This window comes from Colias croceus, chromosome 13 (genome assembly GCF_905220415.1).
Source record: "Colias croceus chromosome 13, ilColCroc2.1".
NCBI classification, from domain to species: Eukaryota; Metazoa; Arthropoda; class Insecta; order Lepidoptera; family Pieridae; genus Colias; species Colias croceus.
In genome coordinates, this window is record NC_059549.1 from 10045238 (window position 1) to 10069065 (window position 23828).

Consider the following 23828-nt stretch of genomic DNA (forward strand, 5'->3'; position numbering starts at 1 on the left):
TCAGTAATCACGATAAATGTATACCACTAATTGCGTCCTGCGGTTTCACTCGTGTTTTAATATTTTTTCCACAATTGCATGGAGTAAGGCGACGATTTTGGTATATTTGAATTTTGCCAAAGAAGTTTCACTTCTGACACGTGTACTTGGCACACACGCTCTTTTTGTATTGGCTGCTCAGCTTCTATTACACGTAGCGTTGTATTATTTTTGAATACGTTAAAATAATAAAAAAAAGAGTGTGTGTACTTATGTACACGCGTTAGAAGTTATACTTCTTTGGCGTATGAAAAAAATACTAAAATATACAACTTGAACATAGTTATCAATTTGTCATACCACCTAGAACTAACTTCATGCTGTTAAATTTAGGTGTCGGTGTGCGCGCGCATCGTAAAAATTCACTCTCATCATTTTTCTCCATCGCGCCAAAAGAAGTATAACTTCAAAAAATTTAAATAATAAGTTTGTAAAATGCTCTATAATGCCATAAATAACTCGAAAATTTTAATTAAATTTTAAAGATACGGTCACCACAAACTAGCCGCTGAAATACTGAAGCGTCTCTCGCAAGAAGCTCCCAGCGAGTCCGCTCAGCGCTGGCTCACAGCGCTGTACCGCGCGGCTGATGCTGATGCTACGCTGTTGGAAGTCGGTCAGTGGTTGTTTATATTTGCACTGATATTATAAAGAAGAAAGGTTTTTCTTTTGTAAAGAATTTAAAAAAAAACGACGTGTGGCACTCGGGGACTGCCGCGGTTGCGCTATTGCACGCTATGCCTTCAAGCCACACCTCCGCCCGTCCCCGTGGGGAGCGTGAGGTTTTTTCGTTACGGAATTTCTCACCAACTTTGGAGATTGCACTATGAACGTTGACTTGTCACGGGAAGGTTTGACCTTGAATGACGCCTGGTTGTTTTTTTGTCCCTTTCACACCTAACTTGGCAAGTTGGTGTGAAAGGGATGAAGGAACATACAGGCGTCATTCAAGGTCATACCTTCCCGTGACAAGTCAACGTTCATAGTGCAATCTCCAGTGTATTAGATATAAGCTTCTTGGTATTACACAATAATATTAAAATGTCACGTAAACTGTCAAATGGCAATTAGAATACGTTTTTAAAATGATAGTTTTATACATTATTCGATGAATAAGTTTTATCCAAGCATTGAAAAATCGGCCCTAAGTAATATATCCTCCTCAGGTATAAGTGGTCTAGAAGAAGCGAGTGCGAAGTGGGAGCTGTTCGGCTCAGCCGGCGTGTCGGCCCGCGGGGGCTGCTCCGCCGGCTGCAGCGGCTGCGGGGCCTGCGAGCCGCTGCCACCGGCCTGGGCTGCTGCGAGAGCTGCTGCACTAGCTGCTCTGGCTCGGACTGCTGCAGCTGCTAGGGCTGTGTGCACGCAGCCACCGCCAGCTATAGCGCTTGCTCATGCGCAAGTGAGTAGATGTATAGAAGGTTGATATGAGCCGAAGGCGCGGGCTGCTGCGAGAGCTGCTGCGTTGGCTGCTCTGGCTCGGACTGCTGCAGCTGCTAGGGCTGTGTGCACGCAGCCACCTCCAGCTATAGCACTTGCTCATGCGCAGGTACGAGGGCGGTAGCAAGAGCAGGTATAGGTTGGAAGAAGGGGAAGAAGAGAGGGGAAGGTTGGGGATATGAGCTAATGCCAGCGTGGGCTGCTGTTAGAGCTGCTGCGTTGGCTGCACTGACATGGACTGCTGCGGCTGCTAGAGCTGTTTGTACTCAGCCGCCTCCAGCTATAGCACTTGCTCATGCACAGGTCTGTATGTTTATAGAGAGGGTTGCTTGTGATTTGCTAGTGCTAGCGTAGGGGAAGAGGCGTGTCAACAATTAGCCCCGCCCTGGGCAGCTGCAAGAGCTGCTGTGTTGGCTGCTCTGGCTCGGACTGCTGCAGCTGCTAGGGCTGTTTGTACTCAGCCACCTCCAGCTATAGCACTTGCTCATGCACAGGTCTGTATATGGGTAAAGATAAGGGGGTTATGATTCGCTAACACCAGCGTGGGCTACTGCACGAGAGGCTTTTTTGGCGGTTACTAGGGCGCAAGGGAGTGTATGTGATGTGTACCGTGGAAGGGGTGTGTGTCTGCCTTTTCTTTGTTTCGTTCGTGTTCTTCTGCGTGTGTTGAGACTACGTAGTTTAATAAACGCTCAGAACATGTAGATGATATCCCTGTATTTTTATTATTTATTTCTAGGGATATAACGATACCGATACCGATATATCGATGTCGCCGATTATAAAACAACCGATACCGATATCAAACAATTCAAAAAACCGCGCCCAATGAACGATGCGGGAGGCCGCCCGCGCGTGCGCACTTTGTTTTCTGAAAAAACTCTACCAATAGTAAACTTTTATTAGGAACTGATTGTATGTGTATAACTTAAAGTTTAACTTTGCAAAATAATAATACTAAAATAAATGGTTTTCTTGTTTTTTGATTTGGCATTGTTATTTAAAAGAATACGATTTACAGTTGAGTCTCTGTTAAATGTTGGTAATTTTTATGCATAAATTTTTCTACCAAGCCATCGATATCGGTATCGCCGATATTTTATTACAAATATCGGTATCGGTATCGTATCGGCAAAATCATGTATTGTTACATCACTATTTATTTCAATACAGGCGGCCCGTGACCCGGCAGCTCGTGCGGGCGCGTGCGCACACGCACTGCGGCGCGCGGCACGAGCGCTGCACGCGGTGGCCGCGCGCTACGGGGCGATAGCACGCACTGCCTTCCATGCGCACACGTCCACGCTACGGCTGTTTGATGTGTATCCTTTTTGAAATGAAATGAAATGAAAATACGTTTATTATGGACATATGAAAAAAAAGGAACTTAAAAAATATAGATTAGTACTTTTTTGTTTACGTCTACACTAATTTATTTATTGTATGATAGGGAAACGCTTGACCTCGATCTCGCCTGATGGTAAGCTAGCGGTTCCCTACCATGTACCTTACATGTTTACTCTTTTCTTGAAAAAAAAAGGTGAGCACGTATTGGTCTTGGGCCTTGGCGCTTAATGAGACAAAAGTCGTTACGTGCACACTAATAGTTTTTCACAAACTGTCTTCCTTTTACTAACAGACATAATTATAATAACCATAAAATAATGATAAGCAAAATGACCAATTTTAATTTCACGAAGTGAACGATGAGAAACTCGTAGTGAGGTAGACGACCATACCCTTCCATAGTCATGTGTCTGATACCGTAGCATTATTAAATTTAACAATATCTATACTGTATTCATCACAATTGAAAAAAAAACTAATTTTGTGAAAACATTACAACTTTCCTTAACACCACACCAGTTCGCAATACACCTACAGCCAGCTGGCTCAACTCATAGAGCGGATAACGATGTCACAAGTGGAACGGCCAGAACTGACCAACAAGGAGATGAAGCCCACGAGTCTGGAAGAAACTATAGCTTTGACTCCAGCCGCTGCGTTGGCTGAAATATCGACTAAACTGTTCGATAATCCTACTACTGGATCCGGGATTACGCATAGGGTAAGTTAAAAGTTAAAATCATAAACATTTCACAAGTGGAAAGACCAATTATGGCCTATTGAGTATACTCAATGCCTGTATGATACTGACTATTGATTATATCCCACTGACTAACGCCTTTAGTACACCTACGCATTCGTATGCGGCAGCGAGTCTTTGCGGAACTACTGCGTAGCGAAATATCTGCGGAACGTTAGTACACAGAAATGTTTTCGCAACTTTTTCGCAATGATATGTCATTGTAATTTTTTCCATATTTGAAGTTTTTAGTTCAGGATACATCGCCCATTTTTGCAAGTGTGCAGATTTTCCGTTTGTAGCTTTATTTTGATGAGACACCGAATAATTTCGTGTATGAAACTCTCGATTATGGTAGCTAACAGAGATAACAAGGATAAAATTTTTTGATTTGATGGTTCTCAAATATTTATTACGCAATTTGTAGGACAATATGTCTGTTGAATTATATAAACATTAATTAAGTGAAAACAAAAAAAATCAGCTTGTTAGTAATCATTTATGATGACCTCGTTATCGATACACTTTGGAAAGGGGGACTCTTTGAACCAACCATAGATTTTGTAGGACAAATATTTTTTCGAATAATTTAGGTAATTATCTTGAGATTGAACAAAAAAAAATCAGTTAGTAATAAATATTTGAGAACCATCAAATCAAAAATTTTTATCCTTATTATCTCTGTTAGCTACCACAATCGAGACTTTCGTACACGAAATTATTGGGCGTCTCATCAAAATAAAGCTACAAACGGAAAATTACCTTGATAGTAGTCACTTTCAAAAATGGGCGATGTATCCTGAACTATTTCTCCATGCTACCTCTTTTTGTATGTATTTTTATAATCTGCGTGTCCAATTGCGTATAATTCGGGATAATCTCGAATATAAAATAATTCAGTATTTTCGGCATCCATGGCGCGAAAATCTGTCCTCCGACAGAACGCAAGCTGACGCATTGCGATGCGAACATGATGCGCGAATGCGATGTCGCGGCGCGGTGCGTTGCCGCGTCGTAGAAATTAACGTTGCCGTATCGTAAAAATTCACGTCACGATGCCGCAACGTTACACGGCAAGGCAGAGAAGTGGCAGTCTGTATAGCACAGTGTGACCAGATTTACCAGAATTCTGCGATTTTAGCAGAATATGACTCCAGCAGAAATTCTGCTAGTTGCTTGGCTAATCTGCTAAAATATGCTAAACATTTAAAAAAGAATGCTGACTTTCTGCTCTGCTGAAGGGTGGCTAAGGCAATCACACCAACAAAAACGTTACATAAAATGGAAATGATAGATTTTTCTATGTTTCTAGCACAACAATTTCAATGAAACCTATTATTTACATATTACATATTTAACTTATAATAAATGTTGGATTATGTTAAAATTTTATTAAGATTCTGCTAAAAATTGTCAACTTTATCTATTCTGCGTCGTATTATGCTAAGCCCTAAATCGGGGGTCATATTCTGCTAAAATCGCAGAATTCTGGTAAATCTGGTCACACTGTGCCACTTCTCTGCCAAGGCTGCCGTGCCGTGTAACGTTGCGGCATTGTGACGTGAAATTTTACTATACGGCAACGTTAATTTCTACGACGCGGCAACGCACCGCGTCGCGACATCGCACCGTTGCGCGTTGACGGCTCCGTGCCGTGGACATGTGGACACGTTCTTACTTAAATAAATGAATAAATATTTTATTTATTTTTTTCTTGACAATATTGTTTTTAATTACTCTATTTAATACTGACATTTTTTTTCTGTGTATAATTTAGATTAATACTAAATTCAATCCAATGTTCATGTAATGCTGTATGTACCTATAATTAGTAGCCAATTTAGAATAGGATTTTATGTACGAATACTTATTTATTGTTACAAATTGAGCTACTGTTGGTGGATCTATGATAAATAAATAAATGAATAAGTCTAGCACGCGGAGGCCGTGCTAGCAGCGGTAACGGCCGTCGGGTCGGGGCTGGGGTCCGGTGCGGCGTGGTCCCGCGACGTGTGCGGTGCGGGCGCGGGTGCGGCGGCGTGGTGCCGCGTGGCGCTGTCGCCGCCGAGCCGGCCGCCGCCCGCCGACCACGCGGCCGCGCTGCCGCTGTCGCACCGCCTCGCGCTGGGGTTGGAGGGGGTCGTGCTGCGCGGGTGAGCACATACATACAGACATACACACACTGCACACGGTGCGGGCGCTGTCGCCGCCGAGCCGGCCGCCGCCCGCCGACCACGCGGCCGCGCTGCCGCTGTCGCACCGCCTCGCGCTGGGGTTGGAGGGGGTCGTGCTGCGCGGGTGAGCACATACATACAGACATACACACACTGCACACGGTGCGGGCGCTGTCGCCGCCGAGCCGGCCGCCGCCCGCCGACCACGCGGCCGCGCTGCCGCTGTCGCACCGCCTCGCGCTGGGGTTGGAGGGGGTCGTGCTGCGCGGGTGAGCACATACATACAGACATACACACACTGCACACGGTGCGGGCGCTGTCGCCGCCGAGCCGGCCGCCGCCCGCCGACCACGCGGCCGCGCTGCCGCTGTCGCACCGCCTCGCGCTGGGGTTGGAGGGGGTCGTGCTGCGCGGGTGAGCACATACATACAGACATACACACACTGCACACGGTGCGGGCGCTGTCGCCGCCGAGCCGGCCGCCGCCCGCCGACCACGCGGCCGCGCTGCCGCTGTCGCACCGCCTCGCGCTGGGGTTGGAGGGGGTCGTGCTGCGCGGGTGAGCACATACATACAGACATACACACACTGCACACGGTGCGGGCGCTGTCGCCGCCGAGCCGGCCGCCGCCCGCCGACCACGCGGCCGCGCTGCCGCTGTCGCACCGCCTCGCGCTGGGGTTGGAGGGGGTCGTGCTGCGCGGGTGAGCACATACATACAGACATACACACACTGCACACGGTGCGGGCGCTGTCGCCGCCGAGCCGGCCGCCGCCCGCCGACCACGCGGCCGCGCTGCCGCTGTCGCACCGCCTCGCGCTGGGGTTGGAGGGGGTCGTGCTGCGCGGGTGAGCACATACATACAGACATACACACACTGCACACTCGTGATGTGTGCAGCGGGGCAAACACACACACAAGCGAGATGAATACAGACATGTGCGCGTGATGTTTAGCGCGGGCATACGCATTAAGCACATACCAGCGAGCGATATGTGCAAAACGGTTACACGCACGCATACAAGCGGGTGATATGTGCGGGACGGTTACACGCACACTTTGCATATTGCACTCTGACACATATTATACAAACTATTTCAAATAAAAAAAAGTGTGCGTGTACTTGTGTACACACGTAAGAAGTGAAACTTCTTTATGACTTTATTTTTCAAAAAATAATTCACTTTAAGCAACTTTACAGAAATACGTCAAATCACGCGTGGTAAGGAAAAGAAAAAGATGGCGCGTAACGAAAAAATGTTACACTAAATTTTTTTCCAACCCAGATTTCCAAGAAGTTTCACTTCAAATATCTAATACTACATACGCACACAATTATGTATGGCCAAAGAATGCATAGTATAATCTACTACATGGACTACATGGACGAAGATAGTATACACCAGCTATGTACTACTTCTTTCTCGACTGTGGAAATCGCAAAAGCGAAGTCTTTATTATTTGATTCGCTTCCTAATGCTAAGAAACCGCCTCCGCGAAGAAAGGAACGAAATAAAAAGTTATCGCGTGACCTGGACGAGATTATTTGTGTTATGAAAAATAATAATGCCGAAACATTCCCGATATTTGTGACAAAAGACCTACACAAACTTCCGCCGGTCACTTTTGACCACGTAGATGCGACTAGACTTTTAAAGGATATCCTTTGTCTACAAACTAAGTATAATTCATTAGAGGAGAAATTTGTGTCTATTGATAAATTTGACTTACTAAAGCAAGAAGTTGAAAACATAAAACATGCATCTTTAACCGATCCGTTTAAAAATGTTAATACGAGAAGAAGAGGTGCATGTACCCATGATAGTGCTTTTATGAATAGCGAAATTGTTGATTTGCAGTGCTTACCGGTTAATAAGTCACCACTGTTGGGTACAAAGTCCAATAACCGCTGTCCGAGTGCATTGAACTCAACGCCGTTGTCAGCTGACGGTCAAGATAACTTTGTCTCTTTCGTGCATGAGCAAAATAATGTATCGGCAAACACAAGGCACGTGGAGGCACCAATATCTACCGCGGTTTCGAACACAGAGTGCGAAAGCAGACGCAATGGATACGACGGCCTTAAGGGATCGAGCGAGATGGTGCATAAAGCGAAGCAGATTGAGGCCACCGCGGTTTCGTGCACTATCGACGGATCGACATCGCGCGTTGCTACTCGCTCGTGCGCTCCGTGCAAGACTGATTCATCGACTGCGAATAATAAGTTGTTGTCGCCCGCGCCTGCGCAGGCTAATACTAATAACATTGTATCAGAGATGACCAGTGATAAACGTGAACGAAATGAACTTTATGTAAACAATGAATGGCAGGTTGTGCGCAAAAAATCTTCTAAAAGGTACAAATTTTTAGGTATGAAAGGCTGTGCCTCGTCTTTACAAGGGGATAAATTTAAGGCCGCAGACGTTAAGGTGCCACTGTTTATATCAAACGTAAGTACTGAGACTAGTGAGAGTGATATAGTGAATTATATAAAAGAAAAAACGTGCGAAAGTGTAACGCTTAAAAAAATTAATATGAAAATTAAAAGGCAATATAATGCGTATAAATTGTACGTGCCGAAAAATAAATTAAATTTATTTTTGAATGACACTTTTTGGCCAAACGGCATAACTTTCAGGCGCTTTGTACAATATTTAAATAAAGCGAAAGGTCAAGTTCCTACTGAAATTAAATAATAATTATTAATATGGATACAGAAAATAAAATGTATTGTAAATTTACTACTTTTAATTGTAAATCGATTAAAAGGTCTATTGATAGTGTTCGTATGATCTGTAGTGATTCAGATTTGGTAGCCTTACAAGAGACATGGTTACTACCTCATGATATACCGTTTATTGGAACTGTTTCTAACAACTTTGAATATACTGGCAAATCAGCAGTTGATACATCAGCTGGCTTACTGACTGGTAGACCTTATGGGGGAGTAGCCATTCTCTGGAGAGTTGGCATATTTGACTCGGTAACAGTAATACAGTGTAGTAGTTCACGGTTGGTTGCTATAAAAGCCACAATAAGGGGCCGCGCAATAATTGTTTTTTCTGTTTATATGCCAACGGACTCGATACTTAATCTTTATGAGTTTACAGAAGTCCTCAGTGAAATAAATGCAGTTGTAGTGAGTAGCGATGTTGAATGTGTTTTTATTCTAGGAGATTTTAACGCCCACCCCCAGGAACTCTTTTATAAGGAGCTGCTTAATTTCTGCACGGATCAGTCCTTAATATGTGCTGACGTGATTAAATTAGGAGAGTCTGCGAGTAACTACACATTCATCAGCGAGGCTCACGGATGTAGGCGATGGTTGGATCATTGCGTTGTATCTCAGTCTGCCTGGCATACAATTGTTAACGTAGGAATAGACGAGGGTGTGTATATGTCAGACCATTTGCCTTTATTTATTAAATGTGACTTAGGTGCTGTGAGGTCACGGCACATGGCCCGCGACTTGCATCGGAGTTCAGTTGTTTGGGGTGAAAGAAGTGATTCTCAAATTGATAGTTATCGCGAGAAATGTGACGACCGTTTAAAAGAAATTGATCTCCCCCAGGAGCTGTTCAGTTGCAGTGGCGGGTCGTGTTCCTTGGCTGAGCATAGAATTGTTTTAGATCGACTTTATAGTAAAATTGTACAGAGTCTATCAGAAGCGGCGGTATTGTCTTGCGAGGCGAGGCACCCTAAAAAAGATAGACGAAATAGATTATGTGGGTGGAATAGGTATGTGAGAGAAGCTCACCGGGAGGCGAAACTTAGTTTCAAGTTGTGGGTATCTCATCAGCGTCCGAATTCTGGCCCTGTTTATAATCAAATGTCTATGGCTCGAAAAATTTTTAAAGGTCGACTTAAATGGTGTCAAAATAACCAAGACCAAATTAAAATGGACATACTAGCTGAACAGCAGGCTTCAAAAAATTTTGTTCAATTTTGGAAATCCACTTCTAAACTTGATATTAAGCCAAGTTTGCCGGTGAGTGTGGAGGGGCGTAATAAACCTGAAGATATAGCTAATATGTTTAGAGAACATTTTAAAGTGCGGTCACCTTTGGGGCCCTCGGCCGCGATTTACGAGGAGACCGGCAGGTGTGGGGATGAGCCTCTGCTTCATGTCTCTTCTAAGCAGGTTGCATCTATCATAAAAAACATGAGTAGAGGTAAATCTCCGGGCCATGACGGACTCAGTGTAGAACATTTAAAGTATGGGGGATGTCACTTGCCGAGAATACTTTCCATGTTCTACACCTTATGTATTAGTCACGCCTATCTTCCCGCGGCTCTCATGAAAACTGTAGTCGTGCCTGTGATTAAAAATAAGACGGGTGACATCTCCGATAAGGGAAATTATCGCCCCATATCGCTCGCAACGATTCTAGCCAAGGTGTTGGACAGTGTGCTTGATTTTATTTATTTATTTATTTTGGTAGGTAATCCAACAGCTTTACATTTTATAAGATTTTACTATTTTGTTGATTAATTGAACAAATTGCCAATCAGGATTACAACATATTATTCTTAAGAATAGACCATAAACTAGAAAGGTATACAATAATATTAATAAAAAACACAAAAATAACTACAATACAAACTTAGTTACTTAATGTGTGTGAGCGCATGTATGTGTGTGTGTGTGTCTGTGTGTGTGTGTGTGTGTGCGTGTAGGTGTTGCGTGTGTGCTAGTGCTTGTTTAAATAACCATTTATTTTAGATATTTCATTAGCAAAGCGTTGTTTAGAGAGTAGGAAAATGTCAGCACTTGCGTACTCTGCGTTGTATACACGCATAATGCGGTTTAACACACCGTTTCGTGCATAATTAGTGTTAACTTTAGGGATGGAAAATAAGTTAGTCTGACGCGTACGAAAACCGGGTACATTCAATTGCATCGATTCAAGCAAGTCTGAGCAGTCAATGTGGTTATTCCATAATGCGTGAAGCAACATTAGATCACTTCGTTTACGTCGTATTTCTAGCGGCTCTATTTCGTAGCGGACACAAGCTTCATCATAGTTGTCAAAATAAGTAAAGTTTTTAAAACTTAAAAACCTGAGAAACCTTTTTTGTATTGATTCTATTCTATCTATGTATACGGCGTAGCTGGGAGACCAAATACTCGACGCGTAGTCGAGTATGCTTCGAATATAGGCCGAATATAGTGATTTTATACAATTTATGCTATTAAAATCTTTACATGATCGCTTTATGAAACCAAGTTGTTTATATGCTTTATTTACAATGATATCAATATGTTCCGACATTTGAATCCAGCGATACGCCTAGATCACGTACACAGTTCACTTCTTTTATCAAAACATCGTTTATTTTATATTCAAAGTGTATTGGATATTTTTTTCTACTAAAAGTGATTTTTTGGCATTTATTAACATTTACACTTATACGATTCTTAATATAATATGCTGCTAGTCTATCTAAGTCACTTTGAATTAGGCGGCAGTGTTCGACGGATTCAATTCCGTAGTAAATTTTTTTATCATCAGCGTACATTAAGTAGCGTACGTGTTGTATGCAGGTAAATATATCAAATAAGTAGGCATTGTACAGCAATGGCCCGAGAATAGATCCTTGGGGTACCCCAGATACTATGCCCACAAAGTCACTCTTAGCAGAACCCAAAACTACCGCCTGTGTTCTGTTTACTATGTAAGAACAAATCCATCTGTGTAGGTCACCTCTTATACCAAGTGCGTAAAGTTTATTTTGAAGAATAATGTGATCGACACGATCGAAAGCTTTTTCAAAGTCCGTGTATATTACGTCTACTTGCCGTCCATTGTTCATTTCATCAAAAGTATAATTGATTAAAACGGATAGGTTAGTGACAGTGGAACGTTTTTTCATAAAGCCATGCTGTTGAGGTGGTATAAATTTATAGACAAGTGGTGAGATGCGTTTATGAATAACGATCTCGAAAATTTTACTAAACGAATTCAGGATAGATATTGGCCTATAGTTTACAATCTGGTTTCTTGGTCCACTCTTATGTATTGGAACTATAAGTGCCTCTTTCCACTTGGCAGGAAACTCTCCATAACGGTTGACTGACAAATTAAAAATAATAGACAAGGGAAAGCTTAAAGAATCAGCACATTTTTTTAAGAACACTGGGGGTATTCCATCACTACCAGCGCCTTTATTTGTTTTGAGACTTTTTAAAATATGTTTAATTTCAATTGCATCTATTTTAATTTGAGAAATCAATTCATTGTTCAAGCAAGACGATGGAAGGAGGTAATTTTCATATGAGTTAGCAGGGCTTTTAAAAACGCTTTCGAAATGCTGGCTAAAAGCAGAACATACTTCAGTCGCGTTGATGCTAATCTTAATGGCTTTTTAAGCCTCCATGACGCTCAGTTCGGTTTTAGACCCGGACTCTCTACTGAAAGCGCTATTTTGAGTCTTAAGCACACTGTTCAATACTACAACAAGCGTAGGACTCCTGTGTATGCTTGTTTCCTCGACCTATCCAGGGCATTTGATCTGGTGTCGTATGACATCTTATGGAGGAAGTTGAGGGACAAGGGTATACCGGCAGGCATATTAAATACGTTTAAATTCTGGTATGCTAACCAAAAAAATGTTGTTCGATGGTCTAACTCATACTCCGAAGTGTATGGGCTCGAATGTGGTGTTAGGCAAGGCGGACTTTCGTCTCCCAAGCTATTTAATCTATATGTCAATGACCTTATTGTCGAGCTCAGCAGTATGCATGTCGGTTGCAGCATTGGAGGTGTCTGCGTAAATAATATCAGTTATGCCGATGATATGGTGTTGCTGGCCCCGACTGCTTCTGCTGTGTCTGAATTATTGAGAGTTTGTGAGAAATACGTTGAGGCACATGGTCTGCAATACAATGTAAACAAATGTAAATATGTTGTATTTGGGGACACCGGTAAGTATCCTAGATGTACTTCCACCATAGCTCTTAATGGTATAGTTATAGAAAGAGTTAAACAATTTAAGTACCTTGGGCATATGCTTACCGATGACCTCCGAGACAATGTGGACATTGAGCGGGAGCGACGGGCGTTGGCGGTTAGAGCCAATATGTTGGCTCGTAGATTTGCTCGTTGTAGTAAAGACGTAAAAATAATGCTTTTTAAGGCGTTCTGTCAGAATCTCTACACGAGCAGTCTTTGGGCCAACTATGCGGATCGATCGTTAAATGCTCTTCGTGTCCTGTATAATAATGCCTTCCGAATGCTGTTGAAACTGCCACGCTTCTGCAGCGCCTCCGGGATGTTCGCTCAAGCACACACATCGGATTTCTGGGCCGTCATTCGCAAAAAAACAGCTTCTCTTTTAATGAGATTGCGGGGCAGTTCCAACAGCATTATAAGGACCATCGCGGAGGATGTAAGTGCGCCAATCATGGGACACTTTGTGCGTACACTTGTTGCGTCAAAGCGACATGTCTACGCGTAGAGTGTCCTATGGTGGATTTAGTTTTTAGTTTTTAGATGTAATTTTACTAACATTAATACTTAGGTTGATTTTTTTACTAACAAATGGATCTGCGATATCCGAATTTTTGATGCTAAATAAAATAAATAAATAAATAAATAAATCTGCAAACTTACGGTTTTAACATATGCTAAATAATTTAAAACGGTTTTAGTACTAATATTTTTTATTTGTCATATAGGAACAGTAAAAAGAAGCCGATGCGACAAGTGAAGGGTGTTCAAATAACTGTAACAGCCACTCCTCACCCGCGAACCAATGAAAAGGTAAGTTTATTGTATGTTTAGATCTTATATTGATTACACCAATAAACAATACTTATTTTTCTATTGCTTTTTCTTAATACCTCATCTAATGTACTTTATACCATTAATTATCCCTCTTTCAGACGGTAGAACTCAGCAACATACCGCCCATCCTCTGTGGGGTGCAAACAGTGACCCCCGTACGCGACTTCTTCAGCGCACAGCAGCTTGTGAGCGTGCCGGCCGCCGGCCTCTATACTGTGGCCGTTGAGGCTGCGTTTGTTGATGAGCTGGGGCAATTGTGGAATACTGGACCTAGGACCACTATCGTCATCAAGGTAATGAGTAGTCATATAATAGTCACTATCATATAATTAGTTTTCATCTCCATATAGTCAGTTGTCAGCGTTATAAAGTTAGTTGTCAGCGTCGTATAGTCAGTTGTCAGCGTCGTATAGTCAGTTGTCAGCGTTGCATAGTCAGTTGTCAGTGTCCTATAATATGTAGTCAGCGTCAATTATCAGGGTGGGACGATATATCAGTAAATTCCGCGTTCGCATTGACAATAGTAAGTGTCATATTCAGCGCACAGCAGCTGGTGAGCGTGCCGGCCGCCGGGCTCTATACTGTGACCGTTAGGGCTGCGTTTGTTGATGAGCTGGGGCAATTGTGGAATACTGGGCCTAGGACCACTATCGTCATCAAGGTAATGAGTAGTCATATAATAGTCACTATCATACACGTTATTAAGGTAAGATACAAGAGGTGAGGAAGGGACTCAACAGTTAGTAGTGTCTTTTAGTTAGTAGTCAGCGTTGTATAGTCCGTTGTCAGCGTTTTACAGTAGGTTGTCAGCGCTGTATAGTCCGTTGTCAGCGTTTTATAGTCAGTTGTCAGCGTTGTAAAGTCAGTTGTCAGCGTCGTATAGTCAGTTGTCAGCGCTGTATAGTCAGTTGTCAGCGTTTTATAGTCAGTTGTCAGCGTTGAATGGTCAGTTGTCAGCGCTGTATAGTCACTTGTCAGCGTCGTATAGTCACTTGTCAGCGTCATATAATCAGTTATCAACTTAAGTAATCAGTAACATTTAACGTTAAAAAATATCTTAATAAAGCTTATGACAAAAAATAATAATGTAATTTTTTATTTTATTACAGGCACATGAAGAACCAAGCACAAAGGGCAACACGCAAGCTACTAGAAGTCGTTTCTGATATTAAATTAAATATTATGATTTTTGTCTAATTATGTAATGATAAATTCCTATAAAATAAAGTTTTCTGTAAATAACAATGAGCTTTTTATTTCTCACCCGTCACAAAATTATTAATAAAACGTGCCAATATTTAAATTATACCTCTTACACTTTTGTTTCTTTGCAAGATACTTCGTATCTCTATAATTATTAAACCGATCTTGAAATTATTTCACAAGTTCAAAACGATACGGATATAATATGCTACTCTTGTGAATGTGCAAAATACACGATTATAATGAGGTCATGTGCAAATATTTAGCCCAAATCTGATAAATATGACATCAGAGTTAAAAATCCATGCAAAATCTTGGCATTAATTTTTTACATAATGATCATCCTCGTCACCTTAAATTTAAATCTTGTTAGTCATTAGATTACTGTAAGAAAATGTTACAGCCATAACGCAATGAGCAGTAATAATTTTCCTCAGATATTAAAAAAATCAAAATTGCATAGTAAAACTAACGCTCTACTATCTCAATTCATATTAAATTCTGATAAAATAAATCGTAAAATCAAACAATAACAACAACTAATAAAAGAAATTTAATTAGTTATAATAATCGAAATCTATTTGATATAGTAGGTATCATGGAAACTTTTACGATTGAAATTATCAATCTCCATACGTAGTATATATTGAAGTCGTTTAATGTACCTATATACCTACTGTTCTAATTAGCGCGTATAAAAATATACCTCATTGATAACAACATCGTTTTATCAGACACAAAGCAGACCAATTTTCTCTCTTTGTTCTTACAAAACAGAGAAATGACCAATAATCAGTATCTGTGATAACAGTTATCAGGTGTGTTGATAAGAAATTCGCCTTACAATATCAACTCATAACGCAATCGAACCTTGCCGAATGACGACCTATATACGATGCGTTTTTACCTAATTCTCGCCTTTGTGGCGCTTGTGTATAGAGTTCACAGTTCAACATTATGTGACAGTGATTTGTGTGTTTGTAAACAGAACAAAAGTGAAAACGATGATATTGGTGAAGTGGTCGACTGTTCCTATTTTCCCGCAGTTTTAAAAACGAACTATAGTTTACCGAGTGCTGTGTTTTCTTTAGATTTATCGTGGAACAACTTAACTCGTGTAAATGCGACTCCTATTTTACAATCATCAACGCTTACCGCATTGTATTTAAACAACAACAAAATCACTGAAATTGCCATCGACACACTTCGATTACCGCAGCTAAAGCGGCTGGATTTAAGTAATAATGATCTAGAAGCTATTCAGAAAGACACATTTAAAGATATACACAATTTGCAGTTTTTAAATCTCGCGAACAATAAATTCCATTCACTCTCTGAACTATCATTCCACCACCTTTCAAATTTAAATGAAATCATACTAGACAACAACAATTTAGGTCCAAGTCTGAAAACCAAGAATTTGTTCGACAGAAACGGATACGGATTGACTAATAAAATACGATCATTATCTATAAGTGGTATCAACTTACGATCTGTTTACGACAATTTCTTTGTTGACGCATACAATATAAGAAGATTAATTATTTCTAACAATAACCTGACTGAAATATTTGAATTGCCGTTCACGTTAGAGTACTTGGACCTATCAGATAATCCCATTACGGAAATATCAGGTGAAGACTTTTCAGAGGTACCAGCTCTGAAAGAACTGAAATTAAATAATTTGTGGATTGAAGAAGTTCCCGCTTATACTTTCGCATTTTTACCGGGACTTACAAGCTTGCAACTCGAAAGAAATAAAAATTTAACGACATTCAGCGAGCTAGCGTTTGGCCAAGAAATTTTGGAAGACGCAGATGATTTTGCTCTAGAAAATTTATCAGTCCGAGGTTCGAGACTAAGCACTTTATCGGAAAAGTTAGAGGTGCCTTTTGGTCAACTGATCCACTTGGACTTACAGGGTAATCTATGGAAATGCGACTGCAATTTGAAATGGATAAAAAGGCTACAAATTAGCAATAAAGAATCTAGTCATTTACGGTAAGTCTAATTATTTTACATTGGAAGGTCAATTAGCAGACATGGAAGATAGCAATTATCGCATTTCCGATATTAATGCTAATTCCAATAAATTTTGAGAATTAACGGTTTCTCTTGCACGACGGATTGAAAAATTATACAGAATCATTAATTTCAAAAATTACATTCTAAAAAGTAAAAGCTCCGTTTTTTATACAACATATAATCTAATATACAGGGTTACTTGTAAAACACCAGCAGGTGAGGCAGCAACCTCGCAGCACAAGATAGCTGACATCATATGTAACAACATTTGTTCTACGACTTTTGATAATTTGTTAGATTTTATTTTCATACAAAAATAAATATTCATTTAATTTTCTGTTTAAATATTATAAACTCTACGCGCATCCCAAAAATTACGTAAACAAGAAGCGAACGGGAGGGGGAAGGGGGCGTCGCGTCGTCTTTTCGACAATGAATAGAACATAGACTTACAAATGTTAGGAGAGTACAATAAAAGTTTAAAAAATCATTTTATTGCGTTATGCCAATAGTCGTAGAACAAATGTTGTTACTTATGATGTTAGCTATCTTATCCTGCGAGGTTGCTGGTGTTTTACAAGTAACCCTGTATATTATAAAGGCGAAAGTTTGTATGGATGTATGGATGTTTGTTACTCTTTCACGTAAAAACTACTGAACCGATTACAGTGAAATTTAGCAAACATATAGAGGGTAACTTGGATTAACACATAGGATAGTTTTTATCCCGGAAATCCCACGGGAACGGGAACTATGGGGGTTTTCCTTTGCAAACGCGGGCGAAGCCGCGGGCGGAAATCTAGTACGACATATAAAAGTAGACCTTACATTAAAGAAAATAGTCGTTAATTCAATTGTATATGATAACATTTCCCTTTATTTCAGTTGTTACACGCCACACGTGCTATACAACAGTAAACTAATGGAGATCAGTGAAAAATACTTGGTGTGTCAGATCAACAAGCATTATGTCGGAATGACAATCGGCGTGGTTACCGCGTGTGTGCTGCTAACTGCTATAGCTGCTTGGATATTCCTTTTTGTGCCAAAGAACCCGGCTAAATTCATATTTCTGAAAGATATGAATATGTCCACGGCTGGGTACAGTGCTCTACCTGTCCATATGAGTTTTAGAGATGCACCATAATTATAGATAGGTTGTCTAGGGAAAGGGTTTCGGAGATAATAAACTAAGGCTGACATTAAATACTAAATTAAGTGAGAATGAATTATATTTTGATGGATTAAAATTTTCAGTAAAAAGTGAAAACAAACACGGGGTTATTAACTAAGTAGGAGGAAACTTAAAAAAAAAGGATAGGACAATTTTTAAATACTTAATGATATTCCACATAGTGAGGTGTGTTATTTACATTTGGAGAAAAATAAAGAGTATTTTATATAATTTCTCAGTATTTTATTGACAAAAAAACCTATCCGTATCTAGAAGGGTGTTGAAGTTGTGAAGGGAACAAAACAATCTTCAAATCGATTAGTGGTTTCGGAGCCTGTTCATTTCGAACAAAGACAGAATTAAATCTTCACAATAAAATACCAGCTTTCTGGCTGCTTCGCCCGCTTTGTCTAAAACCTAAATTCTACGATTTGCATTTCGCGACGCGACCCGTGTTGACGATATGTAAAATCTTGGTGACATACCTAGTACATAAATAATTGTCGTCAAAGCAATTTGACGCATTTTTAACGCGTTCAATATTTAATTTGGGCAAATAATAAAATCAATTATGATAAAATAATTACCATAAATTCGGCTAATGGCATCACAGTTCTTTATTTTTTCAACAATAGGTGGTAGGTGTAGGAAGGTGTAAGGAAAGAAATAAATAAAAATACAGATAAAATTCACTTCATATATTTATAAAATACAAAAGTTTACAATGATTACATAAACTTGTGCTTCGTTGAAGGCATTTGTGCTTACGATTTATGTATTTATTAATCAGAGACTAGCTCCATACACACATACATGTAAAATTATCTAAAATTCCTTATAAATATAATTATATGTATATTTAAGCAGGCACAAGCGTTTTACAAAAGGCTGCATTTGAGCACTGTTTTATCAGTCTACTTATATAAAATAATGTTACGTCATAGAAAAATCAAATTAAAATAGATACCTAATTATTTAGATAAAAAAATTATAATGAATTAAGGATGATTCACGCTACAACTTTTTTAAGTAATAAATCCGATTAAAAGATTACAAAATTACTTTATACTTTCTATTTAATATTTTTCAGTGACTTTTTATAAGGCGCGTACACCTCAGACCAATAAAAAAGTATAGACGGAACATTGCGCTCCTACAAGTGAGGCACGTAATATGAAGACGATTCGGAAATATGAAGACGGCTGTGCGGTAGTCTGCAGCGAGTAAGCGAGCGCGCATGACGTAGTAAACAATACCTAATAATTGCGAAATTATGCCGTCCTGTGTTGTAAAGTGTTGCAAAAACAATTCCTGTTTTAAAAATAAAGCTTCTGGGATAACTTTTCACAAGTAAGTAACCTATTTGCTGTATATTTTAAACAAAATCGTAAAAATACTAGACATACTTTCTCGGAACACGCCATTGTGTCAGTGTTGCAAGTTAAAAACATTATTTTTTTCCCAAAAGTAAGGGAAATCGTAATTTTTTACGAATACTAAGTACTTTACAAAGTAAGCAAAATTACTACATTAAATTTACTATTGCATAATTACTTAGTTTTGGTATACATTAGGTATGTTATTATGTATTGTTGTTATATATGTGTTTGAAATGGTTTTTCTTAGATTCCCAGCTGAAAAAACGTGGAAAGAAAACTGGATTAAAACTATACGGGACAACAGAAATGATGTCGAGTGGCTCCCTTCACAATTTATCCATTCACGTATAAAATGTTGTGTGTTTTCTTTCTTAAATTAGATTTTTTTTTCATAATTGTATTTAAAATGAAAATAAATACCTAACTGTCATTAAAAGAAATTATCTTTCATTTCATACACCCAAGACAAATACATAATAAATTAATAATACACAACAATACTACATACTAATAACACTTTTCACTAAAGTATATCTCTCGCACTTGGGAGTCGCATCGCAACGCTTGCAACATTTTTCTCTAGCACACATGCGCAAATCTACGATGTCTTACACCAAGTTACGCACACAAAGCCGAGACTAGTCCTCACTTATTTCGCCCCGATTGTTTGCGACAGCTCCGTCTATACATTTTTTATTGGTCTGAGGCGTACACACGATTTTTTATAAATGTTTTAAAGCGTCAGTAATCCTTTGAAATCATTCTTATACTATTACCATTCTTTGGTTATTTGAGCCATGCTTTTATAGATATGTATGTATATTTTTGAAGTGAAACTTCTTTAGGCGCGTTGAGAGTAAAATTTCAAGTCGCGTCACGTCAATACCGTCACGTCATGGAGTAAGGCGACGATTTTGTTATCTTTGAATCTTGCCAAAGAAGTTTCACTTCTGACACGTGTGCTCAGCACTCACGCTCATTTTAACGTTTATTGTGATGTTTAAATGATTATTCGTTTTATACTATTTACGCTATTTAAGTATGATTTTTGCCACAACCTTTACAAAAATTTTAAGCAGTCTTTAGAACTTACAATATATTTTGTGATGTTTGACTCTATAATTTATATTGTCGCTATTAGGATAAGTATTATTGATATACATAATCAATTTACCAGTCGATGATATATTTATTATTTGATTAGATTTATCCAAACTTAATGAAACAGAAAATGAGAAAAATTATTAAAAAAACGACGTGTGGCACTCGGGGACTGCCGCGGTAAAGCTATTGCATGCTATGCCTTCTAGCCACACCTCCGCCCGTCGGAGTGGGGAGCGTGAGGTTTTTTCGTTACGGAATTTCTCGAGTCGGTCAACGCGCTCAAGGCCCGCGATAGAAGCTATGCAATAGCTTAAAAAAAATGTATTTAACAACATTGGTCCACTGTTCTTTTGTGTTTTACAGTACCATTCAAACTTAAGTGCGGCTCGGAACATCGAATGATCTGATGCGCAGAAAACAATTTTATATATTACCGGAACGTTAAGGCCGGTTGCAGAGCTTCAGCGACCATCAGTGCGTACGTCAGTCGCGCTTGTCATATGTATGGAAATTCTTAAATCCGTTCATAGCTAGACCGACCATACGCACGCGTATTTCCATACATATGACAAGCGCGACTGACGTACGCACTGATGGTCGGTGAAGCTCTGCAACCGGCCTAAGGGTCGGATACCTGTGCGCTCGTATATTCGCAGCTAACTTCCGAACCGCCATTATTAAGATGATTTGAATCGAACTGTATTACATATGCAAATTTATGAAAAACATTTCGGTTTGAACTATAATGTTAAGTATAAGAAATTGCCAGAATCAAAAAACATAATATTATTGGAAGAAAAAAATCCTTACTCAGAATTATTTCGGCATTATCAATAAGTTAATACACATTCTAAAATTTATTAGCAATTGTATTCTTGTACGCAACAGCTTATAAATATAGTTTATAATAAATACATTATTTCTATGATATGATCTTAATAAGATTCTACAGTGTAGTTTCTCATACATGAAGAAACTGGTTAAAAACAAAAAAAGACGTGTATCACTCGGGGACTGCCGCGGTTGCGCTATTGCATGCTATGCCTTCAAGCCACACCTCCGCCCGTCCCCGTGGGGAGCGTGAGGTTTTTTTTCGTTACGGAATTTCTTGATTCGGTCCCCGCGCTCAAGGCCCACGATAGAAGCTATGCAATAGCTTAATAACTTTAAAATTAATTAAAACATAATGGTATGTGTTATGAAAATATAAAATATGCAACCTTTTCCATTCCTTTAAAGTAACTTCCAAGACTTACTTTTTGAGTATTAAAAAATCTTTTTGTGTTCATTATTTAGCTACATTGTACATAAATTCCATGACTTATTTGTTGAGTATTAAAAAAATCCATTTGTTTATTTATTTAGCTACATTTTACAATAATTGTACACAAAACATTAATATATTATGTGATTATAAATTTTATATTTACATCAATAGCCAAGAAAAAATTACAAAATACATATTATCTTAGACTATAACATTTATTACGAATCTATATTTTTCTAAATGCTGTCCAAAAAGCCAAAGCCGTCCATAAACCTAATACATATTCCAATTTATATAAAATCTTTACATCAATTCGTTTTATAAGAATTATTGTTTCATCAATTGAGATTGTAAACATTACAAAAAATTTAAATGTAGTTTATTTATTAAAATTTTAAAACGACTTTATTGTATTGGTTACGACCCGACACTGAATGGTACTGTTTAATTTTATTCATTTGAAATAAAACCTTATGGTGCATTTACACATTCGTACAAACATTGCGCTCGCTATTCGCCTCGAGATTCGTATTGATGTTGTGAGCGTGTTTTTGCACGTAATAAATGGGATTATGGGAAGACGAATGTGTCACTGTGGGTCGCGTCGACATTCGTATGTTTCGTCAAATATATCGTCGAGTAAGTAGAGTTAAATCATCATCACCATTATTGTAATTTATTATGTTAGTTACATATTTTGTAAAAAATAAATTGAAATATTGACATGATTTTAAAAGAGCAACTATGTTGTTTCTTGCCGGTTCTTCTCCTTAGATACTGCTTTCCGAATCGATAATCGGTAATGACGATTCAAAAGGTTCTTCTAGAAGAAGCCTAATTGATTAAATAAATGTTTGAGTCACGAAGCGAATAGCTAACACGAACGTATAAACTATAATTATAAAGGCATCATAACGTAATATTTTCATTATCAACTCACTCTGACAGTCTATGGCAGTGAATTGTAAATAATACTAACTATTGGCTTATATTTAAAATACTCAAGTCTTATCACTTATATTTAATAATTTACAACTATGTTTGTGCTATAACCTTAAAACTAACTTAAAATATGACACAATGTACACTGGTTCCTTAAATAAATGCTATATTAGTCTTTTTAATTTTATCGAGTATGTAATATGGCGCTACAAAAAGAAAAAAAAAAGACTATATTATTTTTCTAAACATATGGTTGCAATTTTTACCAGATCATTTATGAGTTTTAAATTGTTGGTAGCATTCGAATATTCATAAAAATATTGAACATGCTTGTAATAAACAAGCCATTTTTATTTTTATTATAGTATGGTGTCATAATTTTATATGTACTCATTTTGACATTGAGATTTCTTGAGTTGCCTCTCTTATAAGAGTAATATCTAACTAGAGCTAATAATATTAATTTATGTACGCAAAATCCACTTAAACAATTTAACACATGTAAAATGGCCTATTGCCTGTATAAACAGTCAAAATACTTCAACAGTATAGAAAATGATACAGCAATTCCATATACCAATAACATTTTCAGTGATTGCACATTCCTTTATCAAGTCCCTAATTAAGCAAAGCTTAATTTGGTTACAAGATGAAATATATATGTTAGCGCGTTTAATTTAAAGATAAAATTATATTTTAAAAGTAAATCAATTGATTAACTTCATTAATTATTTTAACAATAACCAATTGGATAAAAGTATTAACAGTCATTTAAATATCGAGTAATAATAATATTTCATGTCGTATTCAAAATAACGATCAAAACAACACAAATAACACCTGCGCTGACTCACACTGTCACACCACTCGAATAGTTGTTTTGATCGTACTATAAATAACGGTCGTCTGCAGTTGCAAGTCATTCTTGTCTTGACTTTGGTCGAGTAAAGATGTCTAAGAAATATTATATCAGTATTTAATTACGTAATACAACCACGATCTAACATCAGAAGCAGAGGACGAACCAGCCCTTTACTCGGAATCCTGACAGGCTGGCACAAATTCTTCCATCATACTATGTGACAGTGTGCAACTGTCACTGTCACCATCATGACAGTATACCACTGTGGACTTCAACCTTCGAAACAATTGAATTGACTTCAAGTAAACGGGCACTTAAGGATGAAGGAACTCGCACAATGTGTGTGTT

The 23828-nt window shown here is 38.8% G+C and overlaps 2 protein-coding genes across 2 annotated transcripts in view; both read left to right on the top strand.

The window, feature by feature from the left end:
- The window catches only part of LOC123696695 (integrator complex subunit 7), a 29568-nt gene extending 14799 nt beyond the window's left edge, over positions 1-14769 (top strand). The window contains exons 10-18 of the mRNA XM_045643048.1: positions 525-655; positions 1206-1438; positions 2650-2798; positions 3343-3544; positions 5498-5709; positions 7864-7872; positions 13416-13500; positions 13623-13817; positions 14634-14769. Of these exons, the coding sequence (XP_045499004.1) occupies positions 525-655; positions 1206-1438; positions 2650-2798; positions 3343-3544; positions 5498-5709; positions 7864-7872; positions 13416-13500; positions 13623-13817; positions 14634-14690 (1273 nt within the window). The 3' untranslated portion in view covers positions 14691-14769. The remainder of the gene's footprint in view (positions 1-524; positions 656-1205; positions 1439-2649; positions 2799-3342; positions 3545-5497; positions 5710-7863; positions 7873-13415; positions 13501-13622; positions 13818-14633) is intronic.
- Positions 14770-15521: 752 nt separating this feature from the next.
- LOC123696875 (leucine-rich repeat neuronal protein 3-like) lies at positions 15522-18157 on the top strand. The gene is made up of 2 exons (XM_045643257.1): positions 15522-16728; positions 17638-18157. Exons 1-2 carry the CDS (start codon positions 15623-15625, stop codon positions 17897-17899), a joined length of 1368 nt encoding a protein of 455 aa, XP_045499213.1. The 5' UTR covers positions 15522-15622; the 3' UTR covers positions 17900-18157.
- Positions 18158-23828: the final 5671 nt, after the last annotated feature.